This window comes from Physeter macrocephalus, chromosome 12 (assembly GCF_002837175.3).
Source record: "Physeter macrocephalus isolate SW-GA chromosome 12, ASM283717v5, whole genome shotgun sequence".
Lineage (NCBI taxonomy): Eukaryota > Metazoa > Chordata > Mammalia > Artiodactyla > Physeteridae > Physeter > Physeter macrocephalus.
The window spans coordinates 50,509,125-50,529,427 of record NC_041225.1 but is presented as its reverse complement, the minus strand read 5'-3'; the positions used below and the strand labels follow the sequence as shown (position 1 = coordinate 50,529,427).

The 20,303-nt window shown below is 38.7% G+C and overlaps 1 protein-coding gene across 7 annotated transcripts in view; it reads right to left on the bottom strand.

The window, feature by feature from the left end:
• The window catches only part of TTC27 (tetratricopeptide repeat domain 27), a 184,497-nt gene that overhangs the window by 140,785 nt on the left and 23,409 nt on the right, over positions 1–20,303 (bottom strand). For 6 of the 7 annotated variants that reach the window (XM_055089104.1, XM_055089105.1, XM_024118808.3 and 3 more), the window contains exon 6: positions 1,679–1,843. In XM_055089104.1, coding sequence (XP_054945079.1) covers positions 1,679–1,843 — 165 coding nt within the window. The remainder of the gene's footprint in view (positions 1–1,678; positions 1,844–20,303) is intronic. The other variant, XM_028496654.2, reaches the window with a different exon arrangement.

Sequence of the window (20,303 nt, the reverse complement as noted above, 5' to 3'; positions counted from 1 at the left end):
AAAAAGATAACTCATTAGGTGTCACAGGGAGAAGAAATACTATCCTCTCCAACAACAGATGAAAAAATGGAAGTTCTGAAGTGCAGTCATTTGCTCAAGATCACAGGGTTTTCAGTATCAGAGGCAGGGCTTAAAGCCACGGTCTTCAGGTTCTAAACCCCACAGTCTTTCTATTACACTATCTGGCTCCACGTAAGACCAAATTTTTTTTCATTTTGTATCTGAAATAACTTGCTGCAGAACAGCTTTAAGAGAAGCAAAAGCTCTGATATCTATTCTCTGGCAAGAGTCAGATTACAAAGACCCTTGATTACAAAGACCAGTCTAAGAAGTCTGGATTTTATCCTGTGATGAGTCTGGCTCTACTTTATACAACAACCATTTAATAAACACGTTATACTAAAAATAGCTATTGAGATGGTCTAACACAGCTTACTTTTATATAGTAAGGCTAGAGCTGAAAAGAAAAAAGTAATAATCTGATTCTCATTTTATATTTGTGAGCACATTTGTATTTTTAAGTTCTGCAGTCTTAACTTGGAAAAAAATATGAAGAACTAGCCAGTAAATACACCAACAGCTAAAGCTGACTATACTGAGTACCATCATACTAGTTTTTTAAATAATCCAAAAAAAAAAAGTCTCCTAGGGCCGAAATATTTAAAAACAAAATCTCTGAAACTAACCTCACAACTTATATTACATATATCTCAAACACAAGACTCCAACTTACACTTGGCCATTGTCACAAAGTTATAAGTTGGATATTTAATAATCCTCCCCATACAAACAATGTAATAAAAGGTGGTTAAGATCCCAGACTAGGTAACAAAGTCACATTTACCTCATAATGTATCTGAAGGATTTAATTGACAGGACTACCACAATAAGCACAGAGTGTGGGGACTGAGAATGGGCCTTAGAGATAATCTAGACCAAGCCTAGGCAGGACAAATAGTTTCAATCATTTCAACATTCACAGATTGTTGTTTCTACATTCACAGAGCCCAGGTTCAACAGGTATAAATGGTGTGACCCACTGATGATGTCTGACTTTCATGAACGCCTTCAATATAGAATGCCAATTATATTGTGAGACTAGGGACAGGGCAATACATTAAGAGAAAATAATGTTTCTTATTTGGTACTCAGAAAAAACACAGAGATCGTGGGAAAAATTCTGCAATTTATTTGTTCTTCCAACAAATGTTTATTGAGTGCCTACTGTATGCCAGACAGTGTTCTAAGGCAATGAAGAAACATCTAAACAAAACAGTCAAAAATTTCTGTTCTTAAGAAATACAAGAAAGGCAGGATGGAAGCCGCAGGTGGGTATTTAACAGAAAGGGCAAACTAAATTTGGGAATCAGGAGGGGCCTTGGGAAGCCCACATGCACAACCAAATACACAAAGTTATTTGTGTACTGCCCGGCTGCCACATATTACTGACATGTCTAACTAGACATGGGCATCTGCAAGAATAAAGAAAGTATATGATTTCAACTTTGTTCTAAAACTATGAATTTTTTAAATAAAATCTTTAAAATCGATTTTTGTAAAGCAAACAAGAGGACACAGATAATAAAATACAACCATACAATACAGCCAAACTGCCAATTATATATTAGTTTATCATAAAAATAAATCAATTATCCACAAAATGTAAAAAAAATCTTACCTGTCAAATCAATTTTTAATCTGCAGATGTCTTTAGCAATATTGAACTGATCTTTTGCTTTTTTATATTCATAATAATATAAAAATACATATGCACATTCCAGATGGAACTGAACAGCCAAATACCGACCTGAATCATCTACAAACAGATCCTCTAGTTTCATCACTGTAAGACAAAAGATGAAACATTAAAAAGTATGATGAGAATAAAAATATATTAATAAGTAAAACACTGAGTCCATAATATATGAAGTATATATATTACACAGTTCCTGTTCTTAAAGAATTTCAAATCTGGAAGATGAGGGACACATATAATAATAGTTTACAGTAAGCATTCTCTGAGCACTTACACGTTCCAAGCTTAAAGCTAAGGACATTATATACATTATCTCCTTTATTCCACACAATCCTAGGAGATATGATTCATAACCCTGCTCTTTCTTATTTTAGAGTACTTGTCTTAATTGTACAATAAAAAAATATGACAACACAAGGTGATGATACAATATACCAAGTAAATCTGCAGAGTTAAACGATATGAAAATCTAATGACCAGATCAGCTTACAGACAGTTTTCCACATAAAGACTGTAGAATTTCTCCCTTAAAAGAAGAAACAGATATATATCCATATAGAGCTAAGGCAAAATGAGTATCAAACAGAAAATGAATAAGTATTGGCTTAGCAGTCATATTCTACTTAATTTCTCTAAACACCTGAGATGAAAAGATGGGAGAATAATAGCCTAATAACATGGTATCTGAAATAAGATGATTTTCAAAATTAATTATATATAATAAAGGGGCTAGTTGGCATATACCAAGGGAGTTTCCAACAGGTCACCTCATCCATCCCTCTACAATATCCCTGAAAAACTATCCTTCACAAATGTTCCCAGGAACAGGATCAGCATTTCACAAAACAGTTTACATGAATGAAAGTATAATGAATGAATAGAAAACACACTTAGAATGTCCAAAAACTGAGAATCAGTTTTCTAAAATTCAAGCTGAGGGAAGTGATATTGATCGATGGCTACTCTGCTCAGCACTAGGTATTTTACATGTTGTGTTAATTCTCACAATGTCTTTAGGGTTGACATTAACCCCATTGAACTCACTAGAAAACTGAGCTTAGATCGCTTACTGACTAGTCACCTCACCTGTTAAATGACAAAGCCAGAATTTGAATCCAAACTTGTTGGGAAAACGAAAGGAGGGAGTTGGCAGAGGAAGGACAAAGGTGTAGAGATGATGTTACAACACCTAATGTACTTTCTCACCAAGTAATCTGACAGAAACCTACAGCTAAGAAACAGACATCCTTTGTCTTACCATGAACTGAAAATAAAATGAGTCTGAAAAAGAAAGTGTTTTTCTATATACTGTCAGTCCTTTAAAGAGATTCTTAACTCAAATAAAGAGACTAAATCAAGATGTACATGTCTTAGAACTTCCTTGGTGGCGCAGTGGTTAAGAATCCACCTGCCAACGTAGGGGACATGGGTTCAAGCTCTGGTCTGGGAAGATCCCACATGCCGTGGAGCAATGAAGCCCATGTGCCACAACTACTGAGCCTGCGTTCTACAGCCCGTGAGCCACAACTACTGAGCCCGCATGCCACAACTACTGAAGCCCGTGCTCCGCAACAAGAGAAGCCACCGCAATGAGAAGCCCGCGCACCGCAACTTAGAGTAGCCCCCGCTTGCCACAACTAGAGAAAGCCTGCATGCAGGAGCAAAGACCTAATGCAGCCATAAATAAATAAATAAATTATTTTTTAAAAAGATGTACATGTCTTACTTCAAAAGGCAGACAGGCATCCAAACACGAACTTCTCACTGTGAAAATCCTTCAACAGATTTCCTCCATGCAAACCAAACTCAAGAAAAGGTGAATCTGGTGATACTCAATGCTGTTAGTGAGTGCTTTTTCTTTTTAAACTTTCTCTTCTTTTGTCTGCCCATTATTCCTGAGTGTCTAGCCACTACTCTCAGAAATATAACCTTCTATGATCTTAGCACAATTCACAAGTGACACAATTCCACCTAATTGCCAATGACAGTAATCTTCTCTAAAGGTTCTGGATGCAAACTGTATTAAGGGATGTTGCCTAAGGTTTTTCAAAATCCTCTCTCAAATATCACCAAACGGCCATTTCTTCACTTAAGTAGGCTTGTTATCTTGTGATCACTCACAAAGGTCTAGGGAAGACCATCAAATTTAAACTGTCCTAATAACACGTAAGTCACATAAATGCCCAAAGCAAGATGTGTATATCTATCGTCCCTCCTACCTACCCACTTACCTACTTGTAGAAATATATGTGTGTGTGTGTGTGTGTATACACAAACACATATTAGTACAACTGGTTCTGATCTTGTACTTCTGTGCTTTTTCTGCATTTCTTACGTGTTCAGGGGTCAAAGACTGTTAGAAAAGTAGGATAGATACTAATTTTTTTAAGAATTAGTTTAATCTTTAATTCCACCAGCATGACCAATTACTCTCCCAATAAAAATACCTTTAAGAAACTGGATTTTAAATTTTTAATATATTTTTGTGTTAATGATTGTGTTGGGAACAAAATGACCGCTGAGAACAAAATAAGGAATCATCAGAAGACAAAAACTAAATGAAAACTGCAACCTTAGGAATTAAGCACACAGTCTGCATATTCTGCCCTGAAGCTACCTACCAAACCTTTAGGGACCTTAGGATTCTACTCTGGCTGCAAGGAGCACCAAAGACAAAAGATCAGACCTGAACCTACCCAAAGTAGGCACTAGATGTGACACGCAGAAGAGGTCAAAAAGGAAAATGGCAGTGGGCAAAGGCGAAAACATTTATCCCCAAAATTCATAACCATAAGCCAGCTTTCACACAGATTTGTAGACAAAATTCAGTCAAAAAAAAAAAAAACAACACCCCACAAAAACAAACAAAACCCTACCCCTCAAGCCAAGAATTTAGGTCCCCAGAGAAGTAGCACAAACAAAGAAAAATCCTCTTTTGCAAGAATGCAACTTCAGCCAGGATTCAATGAATTCCCACGGATAAATTTCCAAGGAACATGAGCTCATAGAAAACAACAACCACCACCAAAAAACAGAACATTAGCAGAAACAGCAAAAGGCAGAAACACACCTTCAGAGCCTTCAGAGGCTGAAATTGCGAGATACCCATACATGAAATAGTCATTAGGTTTCAAAAAATAAAAGGCTAGAAAATATGAACAAGGAAAAAGAAACTATAGAAATCTACCAGGCAAATCAGAAAAGAAATCAAAAATAGTTTAGAAAAAAGACTTTAATTAAAATTAAAAATTAAATGGACAGACCAGAGAACTAGAATATAGATCTAAATAAAATTATTCAGGAGGCAACATAGGGAAACAAAGAGATAGAAAATAAAAGAATTAAAGAATGTTGAGGATGCAGATGAGAAGTTCTAATGTGTCTTTAGATCTAAAAGGAGAAAATAGATAATGAAGAAGAGACGATATTTGAAGAAGACAATGGCTAAGCATTTCCAGAGATGTGGAAAGAAACTAAATCTCAGAATCAGGAAGCCCACTAAATCCCTAACAAGATAAAGAGAAATCCACACCTAGTCCAGTAACAGTCAAACTAAAGAATGCCAAATACAAAGACAAGATCTTAAGAACAGCAAAAGGAAAAAAGCACACAAATGAAGAATAGTTGGACCAACAACTGATTTCTCAATGCCAACAGTGGAATCAGAAGAAAACAGATTAATATCTTCATGGTACTGAGAGAAAATAACTATGAACCTAGAATCCTTTAGCCAACAATTCAAGAAGAATGAAATAATGATATTTCCAAGTAAAAAGAAGCAGAGTTTATCACCAAGATATGTTTGCTAAAACTGAACTAAATTACTTTAAATAACTTTTAGTATACAAAAACATAACTTTTTAAAATAAATTTATTTATTTATTTTTGGCTGCATTGGGTCTTCACTGCTGCACATGGGCTTTCTCTAGTTGCAGCAAGTGGGGGCTACTCTTCATTGCAGTGCACGGGCTTCTCATTGGGGTGGCTTCTCTTGTTGTGGAACACGGGCTCTAGGTGCACGGGCTTCAGTAGTTGTGGCATGCGGGCTCAGCAGTTGTGGCTAACGGGCTCTAGAACGCAGGCTCAGTAGTTGTGGCACAGGCTTAGTTGCTCCACAGCATGTGGGATCTTCCTGGACCAGGGCTTGAACCCGTGTCCCCTGCATTGGCAGGCGGATTCTTAACCACTGCACCACTAGGGAAGTCCCCCAAAACATAACTTTTATTACCTCCATACCTTCCCTAGGTAGAGAAAAATGAGAAAACATTGCCCAAAGACAGACAGGAAAAAGCCAAGGACCATAACCCAACACTGCAGTTTCAGACTTCAAAAAACAGTATATCTTTGGAGTGTGGAAAGGAAGAAGGCCAAGTCTCTTTATGAACAAGTGTGAAGGAGCGCTGAGAATTTTATCTATTTTTAAAGCTTCTGATTTAGAGTAAAAGTTGAAAGCTGCTCAAGTACTGTATCTGCTTCAGCAGAGATACTTTCCAGTGTTAATTAAGCTACTGATGAAGACATAAAACTTAGAAGAGTAAAGAGGGGCTTCCCTGGTGGCGCAGTGGTTGAGAGTCCGCCTGCCGATGCAAGGGACACGGGTTTGTGCCCTGGTCCGGGAAGATCCCACATGCCGCGGAGCGGCTGGGCCCACAAAGGTAGAGAATTGGTGTTTCCCCAAAAGCAACTCCGCCATCCTAGTGACAACATTCTCATGAGAAGCTGAATCTCATGGATATTAACTAGACAAGCACGTACAGGATTATTTAATTTCTTAAATATACAGCATAACCATCAACAAAACTGATCAAATATGCCCTAGCTAAAGCCATTTAACTGATTCCCATTGCTCTTAGGATAAAAACAAAATTCCTAAACATGCCCTATCATGCCCTATACAGTCCTGGACCTCCACCTCCCACACTGCCCTCTCTCTGCTTCAACCACAATGACCTTAGACCATCTTTCTCATGCCACAGAGCCTTTAGGGTTCACATAAGCCCTTCTTTCTGGCATCAAAGTTTGCCAAGTCAGACATTTATCAACTACCCTGTCATCCATTCATAAGATACTGCTTATCTTAGCCTATTATACATCCAAAATCCCTTATCTGCAATGATGAAATTTTTTAAAATCCCTGCAAACCTAAAGTGTTTTTGCAATTTGTTTTGGGGGAAAAGATCTGAACTGACCTCATTTGGCAGCAAAATTGGACATGAATGGACAGGTAGAACTAGCCCTCCGGAAGATAACAAAGGGTAGGGAAAATAAGAGTGCAAATTATAATACATAAGGAATAGAAGCTTTTGCCACTTAGGGGAACCTGGGGCTCCTGTTTGCTTCAGCTAATTTTTAAAGTCTACCTTCGAGGATCCAAACACAGCAGAAGATTGGACATAGTCCAGAGGTCTCACGTCTGTCAAAAGAAGACAGGTGAACAAACTATGAAACAGCAACATACTAGAATACTAGACAGCTGTAAAAAGGAATGATCTTCAAAATACATTAAGGAAATAAAGTCCCAAACAGCAATGTGTGTGTGTATATATGTGTGTATACGTGTGTATATACATAAAATATATTTTATGTTATATATATATTTTTTTTAATATTTTGTGTAACATGAAGGAAGGGAGAATACCAAAGAGCAAAAAGAAAACTAGAAGAATAAACCAAAAATTAATAAAACTAATAAAGGGAAAAAGAGAGAATAGGGTAGAAGGAAAATAGAGATAGATGAGAAACTTCTCTGAAGAGACCTTAACTTGACCTTGACTCTTCTCTGAAGAGTTCTGACTCTGGAATCATGTAATTATTTTATATATTCAAAAAAAAAATCAAAAAGAAAAAAATCAATCCCTAAAAATTGAAAACAAATGGAAAAATATAACTCTAACTATATAACAAGTTGGTGACAAGGGAAAGAATTATTGCAAATGTCTTTAAAATGTTTTGCCTTAGAGAATAGTATACATCCTTAAGGTAACATATTCTAGGGGCAAAGAGAGCTGCAAAGAAATCTTGAGCCTTATTCAGTGGTCTTATTGTTAGTAGGCACGCTGGCGTTGTTTTGAAACTTTTTATATATACAACAAAGCAAGTAAGTAATTATGTTTATATTGTTAGGAACAAGATTTTCAGTTTAAGAGAAGAAGGATATAAATATGAAATCAAAGATATTGACACATTGCAAGGTTAAATTTTTTTAATATTATTTCTTTACTACTATCATACTGTTGAAATTACTATAGTTTTCAAGTAACTTTTATATCTAAGGGAAAGTCTCCATCATTATTTTTCTCTTTAAAAATCCTCTTGACTATTCTTACATACTTTTTCTTCCAAAATCAATTTGCATACTCTCTCTTCAAAATGTAATTGCACTTACTGTAATTGCACAATTAACATCTTTACAATATTGATCATCCTATTCAAGAAAATAGTATGTCTTTAACATTTTTAGTAAAGTTATACAATTGACTTCATTTTGGTTTTGGACATTTTAAGAAATTAAATCTTTTTTTCTTTTTTAAATCTTTTTTTCTTTTTGATCTGGGTTAAATCTTTTTTTCTTTTTTATCACCTTTTTATTGAAATATAATTGACATATAACATGATATTAGTTTCAGGTGTACAACATAATGATTCAATATATGTATATACTGCAAAATGATCACCACAGTAAGTCTAGTTAACATCCATCACCACATACAGTTACAAATTTTTTTTCTTGTAAGAAGAACTTTTAAGATCTACTCTCCCAGCAACTTTCGGTACAGAATTATTAACTATAGTCACTATGCTGTACATGCAAGGTTAAATTTTTCAACAGCTTTATTTAGATAATTCACATACGTACAGCCCAACAACTTGAAGTGTGCAACTCAACGGCTTTTAGTATATTCCAAGAAACCTGCAACCATCACAACAGTCAACTCTAAACCATTTTTATCACCTCAAAAATAAATCCTGAACCCTTTAGCTATCACTCTCCTCTGCCCATCCCTTCCATAGCCCTAAATACAACTAATCTACTTTCTGACTCTAAATTTGCCTATTCTGGACATTTCATATAAATGAAATCATATACTGTGTAGTCTTTCATAACTGGCTTCTATAACTTAGTATGATGTTTTCAAGGTTCACTTGTGTTGTAGTATGTATCAGCACTTCACTTCTGTTTATGGCTAAATAATACTACAATGGAATCCATTGTATGGATATACAATATTTTGTTTATCCATATATCACTTGATGGACACTTCCATCTTTTAGTTATTACACATAATGCTGCTATAAACATTCATATACAAGGTTTTATATGGACCTATGTTTTCATTTCTCTTGGGTATATACCTAGGAGTTGAACTGCTGGATCATATGGTGATCTTGTACTTAACTGTTTAAGAAACTGCCAAACTGTCTTCCAAAATGGCTATACCATTTTACATTTCCACCAGCAGTGTTCCAATTTTTCCACGTCCTCAACAATACTTGTTATTAGCTCACTTTTTTTTATTATAGCCAGTCGTGGGGGTATGAACTGACATCTCACTGTGGTCTTGATTCTCACTGCCCTAATGACTAATGATATCAAACATTTTTTCATGTACTTATGTCTTCTCTAGATAAACATCTGTTTAGATCCTTTGCCCATTTTTTAAATGGGTCTTTTTTTTTATAATTGGGTTGCCAGAGTTCTTTATATATTCTAGATACAAGTCCCTTATGATATATATGATTTGCAAATATATTCTCCCATTCTGTGGCTTGTCTTTTCACTTTCTTGATAGTGTCCTTTGAAACCCAAAAGTTTTTTAAATTTTGAAGAAGTCCAACGTATCTATTTTTTCTTTTGTTGCTCATGCTTTTGGTGTCATATTTAAGAATCTGTTGCCAAATCTAAGGTCATAAAGATTTACCCCTATAATTTCTCCTAAGAGTCTTACAGTTTTAGCTCTTTCATTTCAATCCACTTCAATTTAACTTTTTTTTTTTTTTCTTTTCGGTACGCGGGCCTCTCACTGCTGTGGCCTCTCCCGCTGCGGAGCAAAGGCTCCGGATGCGCAGGCCCAGCAGCCATGGCTCATGTGCCCAGCCGCTCCGCAGCATGTGGGATCCTCCCGAACCGGGGCACGAACCCGCGTCCCCTGCATTGGCAGGCGGACTCCCAACCACTGCGCCACCAGAGAAGCCCCAATTTAACTTTTGTAGACAGTATAAGGTAAGGGTCCAATTTCATTCTTTTGCATGTGGTTACCCACTTGTTCCAGTTGAAAAGACTACTCTTTTCCCATTGAAACATTTTATATGTAAAGTAAAACACGTAATTACATTAATGTTGTTAGAAACAAGATTTCCAGTTTAAGAAAAAGATATAAATACCATTATAAACACTTTGTAAGGTTAAATTTTAATTGGAGCTCTTTGGTCAGGGTCAGGGACTTAACAGGCATGTTTGCTGGGGCCTGGTCTGAATGGGGATTCAACCAGCGTGTTTGCCAAGAACAAAGTCTCAACAAGGGCCTCAGCTAGGTGCTTGCCCTAAGTTTGAGACATGACTTGTACGTTCCTAAAACCAGGACTGGTGACTTGACCAAAGACTCAGCCAGCAAGTTTGCAAGGTCCAGGGCTCACCCGGAGAGTCTGCTGGGGCTGGGGATCAGTCAGAGACTAGAGCAATATGTTTGCGGGGCCGGGGTCTCAACTGGTGCGCTCAACAGGGCCAGGCACTTAACCAACATTCAACAGAGCCAGGTCAAGGATTAAGCTGTGTGTTCCCCAAGGTCAGAGCCAAGGGAGCAGCCTGCACAGTAGAGGTATGGCTGGGAAGACTGTACAAGTACTCAGATTGCGGTTAATGGGAGCCTGGTTTTTCAATGTCAAAGAAAGGAGTTAGAAATTTGGAAGAGAGAAGACTAAAATAAACCCTGTGATATTGGATTGGAATTGGAGATTATGTAAATTCGTGGTTTTTAATACAAAGATAAATATAGAAATAGATACAGATGTGTACATGTACTTATATATACATATACACATACTTATATAAACATATACACATACTTTCCAGCTATGTCTGTTGAAAGGCTTTAAAAGGAACCAGAGCTCCTTGGAGAAATTACTGATTCCAGGGCCAGAGCAAGGAAATACAAAATAAGGCTAAAGCATCTTCTTATGTCAGAAAATAAAGAAGTACTCAAAGATATGCTGAAAGGGCACAGAAGCCAATTTGAACAAGCTCCAACTTGCCAAATCTGGGACAATTTGAGCATCAAAACAATTATAGTAACAATTATAATCTACTGAATGAATTAGGAATCTGTGACCACATACTAGTATCAACATATAAATGCATAGGGCTTCCCTGGTGGCACAGTGGTTGAGAATCTGCCTGCTAATGCAGGGGACACGGGTTCGAGCCCTGGTCTGGGAGGATCCCACATGCCGCGGAGCAACTAGGCCCGTGAGCCACAACTACTGAGCCTGCGCGTTTGGAGCCTGTGCTCCACAACAAGAGAGGCCACGATAGCGAGAGGCCCCCGCTTGCCACAACTAGAGACAGCCCTTGAAACGAAGCCCAGAAATGAAGACCCAACACAGCAAAAATAAATAAATTAATTAATAAACTCCTACCCCCAACATCTTCTTTAAAAAAAAAAAAAGTGGTCAATTGGGACACATCCAGTCTTAAAAAAAAAAAAAATATATATATATATAAATGCATAAATTCAAAGTTTAGTGAGGAATAGGAGACTTACATGGTCTCTAAGTACATCACCATAAAACACCAATTAATTACAAAGAGTAACAGCCAAAACCTGGAAGCAATCCAAATTTCCATCAACAGATGAACGGATAAACAAACTGCGGTATTCCCATACAATGGAACACTACTCAAAAATTAAAACGAATGAACTACTGGATGAATCAAAATAATTATGCTGAGTCAAAGAAGCCAGGCCACAAAAAAAAAAAAAATAAGAGTACAGACTGTATGAATCAACTTTTATAAAATTCAACAAAATGCAAACTAATATATAGCTATAGAAAGCAGATCAGTGGTGGCCTGAAGAGGCTGAAGGAGAGATCAGGAAGTCTGAGAGGACAGGGTTCCCAAGAAGCACAAGGAAGCTTTTGGGAGCAAAGTATATGTTCATTATCTCAATTGTGGTGATGGTTTCATGGGTGTAAACATATGTCCAAACTTTACAAATTATACATTTTAAGTATGTCAGGTGTACTGTATGGCAATTTTATCTCAATAAAGCTGTTTCAAAAATAAAAAAAAATAAAGAGAAAATGGATGATTCTGTAGTGAAGAAGAGTGACAAATACCACCTTAATCGAGTGACCAAAGTTAGTATCACCAGTAACGGGACCAACTGAAAATGTGCACCATCTGATAGGATGCAATGACAATAACACAGCATGATCTCTGTGACAGATCTAGACCGAAAGAGACTAAAGGGATATGATAACTAAATGTAACACTTGATACCGGACTGGGTCATTTTGCTTTTTAGGACGTTTAAGGGGCAACTGGCAAATCCTGAAGGGCAGTAATATTTGTATTGTATCAATGTTAATTTCCTAATATTGATTGTTGTATTGTGGTTGTATAGGAAAATGCCTTCATAGAAAAAACACCCTAAACTATGGAGGAGTGATAGGGCATCAATTTAGCAACTTATTTTTAAATGGTTTCAGAGGGGGAAAAAAAGTTCTTTGTACTATACTTGCAACTTTTCTAGAGGTTTATGTTTCAAGAAAATTTTTTTAAGTACAAAATATTAGCAACTAATAAAGAAAAATAATTAAGAACATATCTGGCCTTTCCTACATAAACCAAATTTTAGGGTTCTCACAGAGCCCTGGTTGATGAGGATGAGTTCTTTACAAAAGAATTTTGTAATATGTACTTAAGATTAATATAGACAGATTGCACTTTCACAGCCAAATGTAGCCTGGGTTGCCTCAGTAACATGCCAACCAAATGGAAACTTCATAAGGTCCTCAATAGCTGGATGGAGGGTATCCATCGTTAAGTCATGAAAACCAGGGAGGCACACAGCCATAGGAAAGTGACAGCCAACTTCAACTCATTTCTTAAAAAAACAAACAAACAAAACTCCTCTTCTCCCCAACTTCCATACTTTCCAAGATTGTTTCCTACGTTGCCCTCTCTGATTTTTCTTCCATCCTACAATTTTAATATCTACTGAATTATAATATATGCTTACAATTGTGCTATATCCTACAGCAAAGTTTAAGCCCTACTCTCCACAAAAAAGAAGATGGGGGAAGAAGCACTAGGAAGAGAAGACACATAATCATTATTCAACACACAGTTAACTTGATTTGAAATTGGGTGGTACTGACCATAAATACCAAAGGGGGGGAATTCATAAAGCTGGGATAGCTGAACAAACCTTGTCAGAAGGGCTGGGCCTTGAAAGATGGGTAGAATTTGGGTATAACTCCACCTCTAGACTGTAAGGGTCACAGCAGTGTCTTGTTCACTGCTGTTTAAGTCTAGCACTTGTCATAGTTGGTGTTCAATAAATATCCTAGGAGTGAACAAATATTTAAAAACCCTTTGATGGCTGTCACCAACAAGATGGAAATGCAATTTCCTATCCATCTAGCTCCTATCAAGCTGTTTCAACCTCATAACCTGACACACAACTCCTAACATTGCTCCAACCATTCCAAACTACCGGAATTCCCAAATGCACAAAGATGTTTCAAGTCTATGTGCCTCTCTTTGTACATATTATATGTCCTTTCCAACTTCACCTAATAAATTCTTACTCATTCTTCAAGAATCAGTTGAAGCATTAGCCACTTTGTAAAGCCTTCTCTGGTCTCTCAAGTTTAGACTAATCATATCCTTTCATTCATTCCTTCCTCTTTGTTTTTTTAATTGAAATATAGTTGATGTACAATATTTTGTCATTTTCAAGTGTACTACATAGGGATTTCACATTTGTATACACTATGAAACAATCACCACCATAAGTCTAATAACCATCTGTCCCCATAAAAAGTTATTACAATATTACTGACCATATTTCTTATGCTGTATATTAAGTCTCCATGGCTTATTTATTTTATAAATAGAGGTTTGTACCTCTTAATCCCCTTTACCTATTTTGCCCCTCCCACCTTCCTCCCCTCTGGCAACCACTGTATCTATGAGTTGGTTTTCATTGTTGTGTTTGTTTTGTGTTTTGGATTCCACATAAAAGTGAGATCACACAATTTTTGTCTTTCTCTGACTTACTTCACTTAGCATGATACCCTCAAGGTCCATCCATGTTGTCACAAATGGCATGGTTTCTTTCTTCTTTTTTTTTTTAATGGCTGCCATCCCCTCCTCTTTATGCTCTTTTCTTCTACTTGTGAAACAGGAGGGAAGAGGGCAGGACACAACCACTGAAAGAATGACATAGCCCAAGGACATGACATGAACTGATTAGAACCCAGGAGACCTTCAAGATAGCAGAAGGGTAAGACGTGGAGATCACCTTCCTCCACACAAATACATCAGAAATACATCTACATGTGGAACAACTCCTACAGAACACCTACTGAACGCTGGAAGAAGATCTCAGACCTCCCAAAAGGCAAGAAACTCCCCACATACCCGGGTAGGGCAAAAGAAAAAAGAAAAAACAGAGACAAAAGAATAGGGATGGGACCTGTACCAGTGGGAGGGGGATGTGAAGGAGGAACAGTTTCCACACACTAGGAAGCCCCTTCACTGGTGGGGATGCCGGGGGCGGGGGGGAAGCTTCGGAGCCACAGAGGAGAGCGCAGCAACAGGGGTGCAGAGGGCAAAGCTGAGAGATTCCCGCACAGAGAATCAGTGCCGACCAGCACTCACCAGCCCGAGAGGCTTGTCTGCTCACCCGAAGGGGCGGGCAGGGGCTGGGAGCTGAGGCTTGGGCTTCGGAGGTGAGATCCCAGGGAGAGGACTAGGGTTGGCTGCGTGAACACAGCCTGAAGGCGGCTAGTGTGCCAAAGCTAGCCAGGAGGGAGTCTGGGAAAAAGTCTGGACCTGCCTAAGAGGCAAGAGACTTTTTCCTGCCTCTTTGTTTCCTGGTACGCAAGGAGAGGGGATTCAGAGCGCCGCCTAAACGAGCTCCAGAGATGGGCGTGAGCTGCAGCTATCAACGCGGACCCCAGAGATGGGCATAAAACACAAAGGCTGTTGCTGCAGCCACCAAGAAGCCTGTGTGCCAGCACAGGTCACTCACCACACCTCCCCTCCCGGGAGCCTGTACAGCCCGCCACTGCCAGGGTCCCGGGATCCAGGGACAACTTCCCCGGGAGAACGCACGGCGCGCCTCAGGCTTGTGCAACGTTCCGTTGGCCTCTGCCGCCGCAGGCTCGCCCCGCATCCGTACCCCTCCCTCCCCGCCGGCCTGAGTGAGCCAGAGCCCCTGAAGCAGCTGCTCCTTTAACCCCGTCCTGCCTGAACGGGGAACACATGCCTACACGTGACCTACATGCAGAGGCAGGGCCAAATCTAAAGCTGAACCCCAGGAGCTGTGCAAACAAAGAAGAGAAACGGAAATCTATCCCAGCAGCCTCAGGAGGAGCAGATTAAATCTCCACAATCAACTTGATGTACCCTGCATCTGTGGAATGCCTGAGTAGACAACGAATCATCCCAAATTGAGGCGGTGGACTTTGGGAGCAACAATAAATATATTTTTTTCCTTTTTCTCTTTTTGTCAGTGTGTATGTGTACGCTTCTATGTGTGACTTTTTCTGTATAGCTTTGCTTTTACCATTTGTCCAGGGTTCTGTCTGTCTGTTTTGGGTTTTTTTAGTATAGTTTTTAGCACTTGTTATCACCGGTGGATTTGTTTTTTGGTTTGGTTGCTCTCTTCTTTCATTCTTACTTTTTTAATTACTTTTTAATTTTTTGATTTTTAATAATTATTTTTTATTTTAATAACTTTATTTGATTTATTTCTTTTCTTCCTTTCTTTCTTTTTTTCTCCCTTTTATTCTGAGCCATGTGGATGGCAGGGACTTGGTGCTCTGGCCGGGTGTCAGGCCCATGCCAATGAGGTGGGAGAGCCGAGTTCAGGACACTGGTCCACCAGAGACCTCCCAGCTCCATGTAAAATCAAACGGCAAAAATCTCCTAGAGTTCTCCATCTCAACGCCAACACCCAGCTCCACTCAATAACCAGCAAGCTACAGTTCTGGACACCCTATGCCGAACAACTAGCAACACAGGAACACAAGCCCACCCACTAGCAGAGAGGCTGCCTAAAATCATAATAAGGTCACAGACAACCCAAAACACACCACCGGACGTGGTCCTGCCCACCAGAAAGACAAGATCCAGCCTCATCCACCAGAACACAGGCACTAGTCCCCTCCACCAGGAAGCCTACACAACCCACTGAACCAACTTTAGTCACTGGTGGCAGACACCAAAAACAACGGGAACTACAAACCCGCATCTTGTGAAAAGAACACCCGAAACACAGTAAGTTAAGCAAAATGAGAAGACAGAGAAACACACAGCAGATGAAGGAGCAAGGTAAAAACCCACCAGACCAAACAAATGAAGAGGAAATAGGCAGTCTACCTGAAAAAGATTCAGAGTAATGATAGTAAAGATAATCTAAAATCTTGGAAATAGAATGGAGAAAATACAGAAACGCTTAACAAGGACCCAGAAGAACTAAAGTGCAAAAAAACAAAGATGAACACCACAATCAATGAAATTAAAAATTCTATAGAAGGAATCAATAGCAGAATAACTGAGGCAGAAGAACAGATAAATGACCTAGAAGATAAAATACTGGAAATAACTACTGCAGAGCAGAATAAAGAAAAAAGAATGAAAAGAATCGAGGACAGTCTTAGAGACTTCTGGGACAACATTAAATGCACCAACATTCGAATTATAGGGGTCCCAGAAGAAGAAGAGAAAAGGAAAGGGACTGAGAAAATATTTGAAAAGATTATAGATGAAAACTTCCCTAATATGGGAAAGGAAATAGTCAAGTCCAGGAAGTGCAGAGGGCTCCATACAGGATAAATCCAAGGAGAAACACACCAAGACACACATTAATCAAATTATCAAAAGTTAAATACAAAGAAAAAATATTAAAAGCAGCAAGGGAAAAACAACAAATAACATACAAGGGAATCCCCATAAGGTTAACAGCTGATCTTTTTTTTTTTGCGGTACGCGGGCCTCTCACTCTTGTGGCCTCTCCCATTGCAGAGCACAGGCTCCGGACGCGCAGGCTCAGCGGCCATGGCTCACAGGCCCAGCCACTCCGTGGCATGCGGGATCCTCCCAGAACGGGGCACAAACCCGTGTCCCCTGCATCAGCAGGCAGACTCTCAACCACTGTGCCACCAGAGAAGCCCCAACAGCTGATCTTTCAGCAGAAACTCTGCAAGCAAGAAGGGAGTGGCAAGACATATTTAAAGTGACGAAAGAGAAAAACCTACAACCAAGATTACCCAGCAAGCATCTCATTCAGATTTGATGGAGAAATTAAAACCTTTACAGACAAACAAAAGCTAAGAGAATTCACCACCACCAAACTAGCTTTACAACAAATGCTAAAGGAACTTCTCTAGGCAGGACACACAAGAGAAGGAAAAGACCTACAATAACAAACCCAAAACAATTATGAAAATAGGAACATACATATCAATAATTATGTTAAATGTAAATGGATTAAATGCTCCAACCAAAAGGCACAGACTGGCTGAATGGATACAAAAACAAGACCGCATATATGCTGTCCACAAGAGACCCACTTCAGACCTAGGGACACATACAGACTGAAAGTGAGGGGATGGAAAAAGATATTCCATGCAAACGGAAATCAAAAGAAAGCTGGAGTAGCAATTCTCATATCAGACAAAATAAACTTTAAAATAAAGACTATTACAAGATACAAAGAAGGACACTACATAATGATCAAGGGATCAATCCAAGAAGAAAATATAACAACTGTAAATATTTATGCACCCAACATAGGACAACCGCAATACATAAGGCAAATGCTAACAGCCATAAAAGGGGAAATTGACAGTAACACAAACATAGTGGGGGACTTTAACACCCCACTCTCACCAATGGACAGATAATCCAAAATGAAAATAAATAAGGAAACACAAGCTTTAAATGACATATTAAACAAGATGGACTTCATTGATATTTATAGGACGTTCCATCCAAAAACAACAGAATACACTTTCTTCTCAAGTGTGCATGGAACATTCTCCAGGACAGATCATATCTTCGGTCACAAATCAAGCCTTGGTAAATTTAAGAAAACTGAAATCGTATCAAGTATCTTTTCCGACGGCAATGCTATGAGACTAGATATCAATTACAGGAAAAAATGTGTAGAAACTACAAACACATGGAGACTAAACAATACACTACTTAATAACCAAGAGATCACTGAAGAAATCAAAAAGGAAATCAAAAAATACCTAGAAACACATGACAATGGAAACACAATGACCCAAAACCTATGGGATGCAGCAAAAGCAGTTCTAAGAGGGAAGTTTATAACAATACAGGCCCACCTCAAGAAACAAGAAACATCTCAAATAAATCTAAATTTACACCTACAGCAATTAGAGAAAGAAGAACAAAAACCCCCCAAAGTTAGCAGAAGGAAAGAAATCATAAAGAACAGATCAGAAATAAATGAAAAAGAAATGAAGGAAACAATAACAAAGATCAATAGAAGTAAAAGTTGCTTCTTTGAGAAGATAAACGAAATTGATAAAGCACTGGCCAGACTCATCAAGAAAAAAAGGGAGAAGACTCAAATCAGAAGAATTAGAAATGAAAAAGGAGAAGTAACAACGGACACTGCAGAAATACAAAGGATCATGAGAGATTACTACAAGCAACTATATGCCAATAAAATGGACAACCAGGAAGAAATGGACAGGGCCTTAGAAAAGCACAACCTTCTGAGACTGAACAAGGAAGAAATAGAAAATATAAACAGACCAATCACAAGCACTGAAATTGAGACTGTGATTAAAAATCTTCCAACACGGCTTCCCTGGTGGAGCAGTGGTTGGGAGTCCGCCTGCTAATGCAGGGGACACGGGTTCGTGCCCTGGTCCAGGAAGATGCCACAGGCCACGGAGCGGCTACGCCCATGAGCCATGGTGCTGAGCCTGCACATCGGGAGCCTGTGCTCCGCAACGGAAGAGGCCACAACAGTGAGAGGACCGCGTACCGCAAAAATAAATCTTCCAACAAACATAAGCCCCGGACCAGATGGTTTCACAGGCAAATTCTATCAAACATTTAGAGAAGAGCTAACACCTAGCCTTCTCAAACTCTTCCAAAATATAGTAGAGGGAGGAACAAACCCAAAGCCATTCTACGAGGCCACCATCACCCTGATACCAAACCAGACAAAGATGTCACAAAGAAAGAAAACTGCAGGCCAATATCACTGATGAACACACATGCAAAAATCCTTAACAAAATACTAGCAAATAGAAGCCAACAGCAAATTAAAAGGATCATACACCATGATCAAGTGGGGTTTATCCCAGGAATACAAGGATTCTTCAACATATGCAAATCAATCAATGTGATACACCATATTAACAAATTGAAGAATAAAACCATATGATCATCTCAATAGATGCAGAAAAAGCTTTTGACAAAATTCAACACCCATTTATGATAAAAACCTTCCAGAAAGTAGGCCTAGAGCGAACTTAACTCAACATAATAAAGGCCATATTTGACAAACCTACATCCAACATCGTCCTCAACTGTGAAAATCTGAAACCATTTCCACTAAGATCAGGAACAAGACAAGGTTGCCCATTCTCACCACTATTATTCAACATTGTAAGCCCCGGACCAGATGGTTTCACAGGCAAATTCTATCAAACATTTAGAGAAGAGCTAACACCTAGCCTTCTCAAACTCTTCCAAAATATAGTAGAGGGAGGAACAAACCCAAAGCCATTCTACGAGGCCACCATCACCCTGATACCAAACCAGACAAAGATGTCACAAAGAAAGAAAACTGCAGGCCAATATCACTGATGAACACACATGCAAAAATCCTTAACAAAATACTAGCAAATAGAAGCCAACAGCAAATTAAAAGGATCATACACCATGATCAAGTGGGGTTTATCCCAGGAATACAAGGATTCTAACATTGTGAAAATGAGTATACTACCCAAAGCAATATACAGATTCAATGCAATCCCTATCAAACTACCACTGGCATGTTTCACAGAACTAGAACAAAAAATTGCACAATTTGTATCGAAACACAAAAGACTCCGAATAGCCAAAGCAATATTCTGAAAGAAAAACGGAGCTGGAGGCATCAGGCTCCCTGACTTCAGACTCTACTACAAAGCTACAGTAATCAAGACAGTATGGTACTGGCACAAGAACAGAAATATAGATCAATGGAACAGGATAGAAAGCCCAGAGATAAACCCACGCACATATGGTCACCTTATCTTTGATAAAGGAGGCAAGAATATACAGTGG